This window comes from Ichthyophthirius multifiliis (assembly GCF_000220395.1).
Source record: "Ichthyophthirius multifiliis unplaced genomic scaffold scaff_1120509250793, whole genome shotgun sequence".
In the NCBI taxonomy this organism is placed as follows: domain Eukaryota; phylum Ciliophora; class Oligohymenophorea; order Hymenostomatida; genus Ichthyophthirius; species Ichthyophthirius multifiliis.
Window position 1 is genome coordinate 1 of NW_004086464.1, and position 4,086 is coordinate 4,086.

The following is a 4,086-nucleotide window of genomic DNA, read 5'->3' on the forward strand; positions in this document are numbered from 1 at the left end:
TATAATATATAATATATTAAAAAATATATAAAGAAAGAAATAAATATATTTTTTTTTTTTATATATATAAAAATTAATAAATATATATATATATATATATATATATATATATATATATATATATATATATATTTATATATATATATATTAGTTTTCAATTTTATTCTATATATAATTAAAGAATTTAGTTATTAACTAAAACATTAAAATCACATATTTAGATATTTAGTTATATTTAATTTTATTAAATCAATGAAAAAGTCCCATATTTAGAATTATTGTCCTATAAAAAGAATTTATTATTTATTAATTTAATAAATGCATGCTATCTAGAAATTGTGTTATTTTTTATTTGAAAATCAGATTCTTCGTTTCTTCCCTTTTTATATTTTTTTATTTATATTACTAAATATAGTTTTACTATTTTAATAGAGTTTTTATTCTTAAAAAATAAAATAATATATTCTTTATTTTAATTCTATTTTCTTTCATAAATCTTTTCAATTAAAATATAAGGAAAGTTATATTATTAAATTAGAAATATATAATTTTAATATTAATTATGTACTTTTTTTATTTTTTTCAAGAAATTTATTTATTTAATTATATATAATTTTTGTTTTTTACATTAAAATTTTTATTTACAAATATCACATTTTAAATCTTCAATATTAAATATATATTGATCATAATTTTAATAATTTTTAATTTATATTTTATCTTTTATGCATTATTTCAAACAATTTAAATGAATATTTTTAACACTTCCTGTACAATTACAAGGTTATATAAATTAATTTTAATTATTTATTGTATACTATAGACAAATACGACATTATTATTCAGTTTGTGAAATTTCTTCTATTATATTACTATTATTTAACTATATATATATATATATATATATATATTATATATATATATATATATATTTTTTAAAGCATTTATTAATTTTTTTACTTCAATACAATTGTTTATTTATACAAATTAATATATAATTTTTCCAAATTTGATAAAATCATTTAATTATAATTCATATAATGCCTTAAATAAAAATTATATGTATTTTTATTTATATATACATTTTTATATGTATTTATAATTAGCCATAAAGTATTATTTTCTTGATAAGTTTAATTTTTTATTTATATATAACCTTCATTCAATTAAAATTCTAAATATTTTGTTATTAAAAATAATACATATTATTTAATAAATACCTATTATTTATTAATTTTTATAATCATTATTTTATATATATTGAAAATCTTTTTAATTTGTAAAATATAAGAAACCTATATTTTCTTTTTAAATAAATCAATATAATATTTTATTGTTTACCTGACTCTTTTATGTTTATTTATTTTTTAATTATATTTTACGTTTAAGTAAAATCAAATATATCAGTATTTTAATTGTTCATTTTAAGAATTTTCAAACTTTTTTTAGAGTAAAACAATTAATATTTATTTAATTTTTTTAAAAAAAAGGAAAATTTACAAAATAAGGTTTTTTTTATTCATTTAAAGTTATTTTTCAATATTTCCCATATTTATTTATTTTTTTTTAAACAAAAAAAAAGACTATTTTTTTTTTTATTTGATAAAAAGATTACTTTTTTTATTTTAATTTTTTTTTTAAAAAAAAGAAATATTTAAAAATAAATTCTTAATTAATTTTTTTTTTTTAATAAAAATAAATAGACACAAAAAAAGATTTATAATAATAACAAAAAAAAAAAAAGGGAAGAATAAATGCCTTAATAAATTCAAACAACTTTACATAAGTAAGGTTATGGACCTGATTTATAAAAATATAATGGAAAAAGACTATTAGTATATTTAAATGGCAAAAGAAGAGTATAAGGTGTTGTTAAAGGACATGATAATTATATGAATATAGTATTAGAAAATGCATAAGAATTAATTGGAAAAGATAAAGTCAATAATATTGGAAAAGCAGTAGTTAGAGGAAATTCAATAATAAGATGGGATTGTTTAGATCTTGTTTGATATTTATATATATATATATATATATATATTGGAAAAATAAATAAAAATAAAACAAACAATTATTTAAGTTTTTTGTAATTTATATATAAAAAATTTAAAATTTATGTTATGAATTAATATAAGTTATATACATAATACATGTATTTTTTCTTATTATTATAGATAGATATAAATTATATGTATCTAATAATACTTCCAAAGTGAATAGATCAAATAAATATATACTAATTCATATAAAGAGAAAGACTTTATTCATAATAATGAATTAAAATTAAAATTTTTAATATTTCGTTTAGGATAGTATCTGAGATTTTATTATAATTAAGTAATGGAATTATTTATATATTTAAAAAAATGAAATTTAGTTTTATTAATAAAAAATATGTAAATAAATATTTTATATAAAATAATATTAATTATATAATTATGAATATAAAATTAATTTGTAAAAATTAAATATAAAATAATGATATTAATATAATAAAAAAAATTATAAAAAGATATTAAATTTATATAAGTATAATAATCAAAAAAAAATAATTAATATATAATTATAATTTACATATATATTAATTAATTACATTTAATTAAAATTTCATTTTAATACAATAAATATTGTCTTTAAATATTATATGAATAATTTATTATATAATATATACTCATCGAACTTTTATTTTCAATAAGTTAACTTATTTATTATCTAAATGTATTATTAAAGAATATTCCATAATTTTTTTTCTTTAAATATTATTAACAATTCTAGAATTTTAAAAAAGAAGTACAATAGTTTATTTATTAAATAATTTCTCCTTTCTTTTTTTTTTTATGTTCAAGCATAAATATATATATTAACATGCATGATTTTTTATATATATATTGGAAAAAAAAAAAAAACTATAATAAATAATACATTATATAAAAATATATAAGATAACTTTTTATATATTATAAATTAATTACATGAAAATTCGTATTTTTTTAATTTATATATAAAATATTGAAGTATTATAAAAAAGTATTATTTATAATAATATGCATATAAATTATTAAATTAATAATTAATATTTATTAATATATAGTTATTTAATATATAATTGATAAATATATAGCTCATATAAACTCATTCTAAGATAATTATTTGATGAAAATTAAGGAAATTACAGAATTCAATACATGTTTTTTATATTTTTTATCCTATTAACAAAAAAAATAGGGAAAAAAACATAATTTTATATGATTTTTTAATTTATTATTTTTGGATATTATATTTATATATAATGAATTATAAATGGAAAACAAAATTAATATATAATATAGGCTTTTATATACAATACGTTTATAATACAATAAATAGGAATGAGTTATTATAAATTAAATATTAAAATAATATTAATACTTTAAATTTTGTATAGAATTAAATTCTATTCAAACTATATTTACAAAATAATATAAATTTTTACTTTTTTATTTATACCTTTATATACAAACAAATTAAATTATATAAATATAAAATTATTTATTATTATTATTTAATTTTTTTAATTTTTTTTAATTATATTTTCATTTATTAACATATAAATTTAATCGAATTCAAATTTAGAATAGATTTAAATCATATTTTTACAAAAAGCAAAGCATATCATCTAATTATATAACCTAATACATTATCTTAAAAAAATATAAAAACATTTTTATTTATACTAATTTAACAATATTTGTATATATTTATAGATTTCCTCAATATTAACATTTTAATTAAAGAACAAAGAATAAGATTTTCCAAATTTAGAAATTACACCCTATATAATAACTTATTATTTATTTTTTATTGAATTATGATATCATATAAGAAATAATATTTTAATATACTAAAAATATTATAATTTGATAAATAAACAATACAACTGAATACATATTATATATAAATTCAATTAATTGTTTGAAATTCAGTATAAAATATAAAATTATAATTAGTAAATATCATAATAAATATTTTTATTTTAAATAAATAAAAAAATATTAAATATAATAAAATAAATATTATTAATAAAAAATACAATAATAAAAATTAATA

General features: G+C 11.7%; 1 protein-coding gene across 1 annotated transcript, besides 6 other annotated features; it reads left to right on the top strand. All coding sequences in view use genetic code 6, as the record gives it.

Annotated features, from left to right (window-relative positions):
- Positions 1 to 59: 59 nt before the first annotated feature.
- Positions 60 to 148: a microsatellite.
- A 736-nt stretch (positions 149 to 884) lies between these two features.
- Positions 885 to 932: a microsatellite.
- Positions 933 to 1,754: 822 nt separating this feature from the next.
- On the top strand, positions 1,755 to 2,012 carry IMG5_095990 (small nuclear ribonucleoprotein, putative; the record flags this gene model as incomplete). The annotated part of the gene is made up of 1 exon (XM_004035552.1): positions 1,755 to 2,012. The coding sequence occupies one exon, from the start codon at positions 1,755 to 1,757 to the stop codon at positions 2,010 to 2,012; it is 258 nt and encodes an 85-aa protein (XP_004035600.1).
- Positions 2,012 to 2,041: a microsatellite.
- A 357-nt stretch (positions 2,042 to 2,398) lies between these two features.
- Positions 2,399 to 2,436: a microsatellite.
- Positions 2,437 to 2,548: 112 nt separating this feature from the next.
- Positions 2,549 to 2,607: a microsatellite.
- A 1,405-nt stretch (positions 2,608 to 4,012) lies between these two features.
- Positions 4,013 to 4,055: a microsatellite.
- Positions 4,056 to 4,086: the final 31 nt, after the last annotated feature.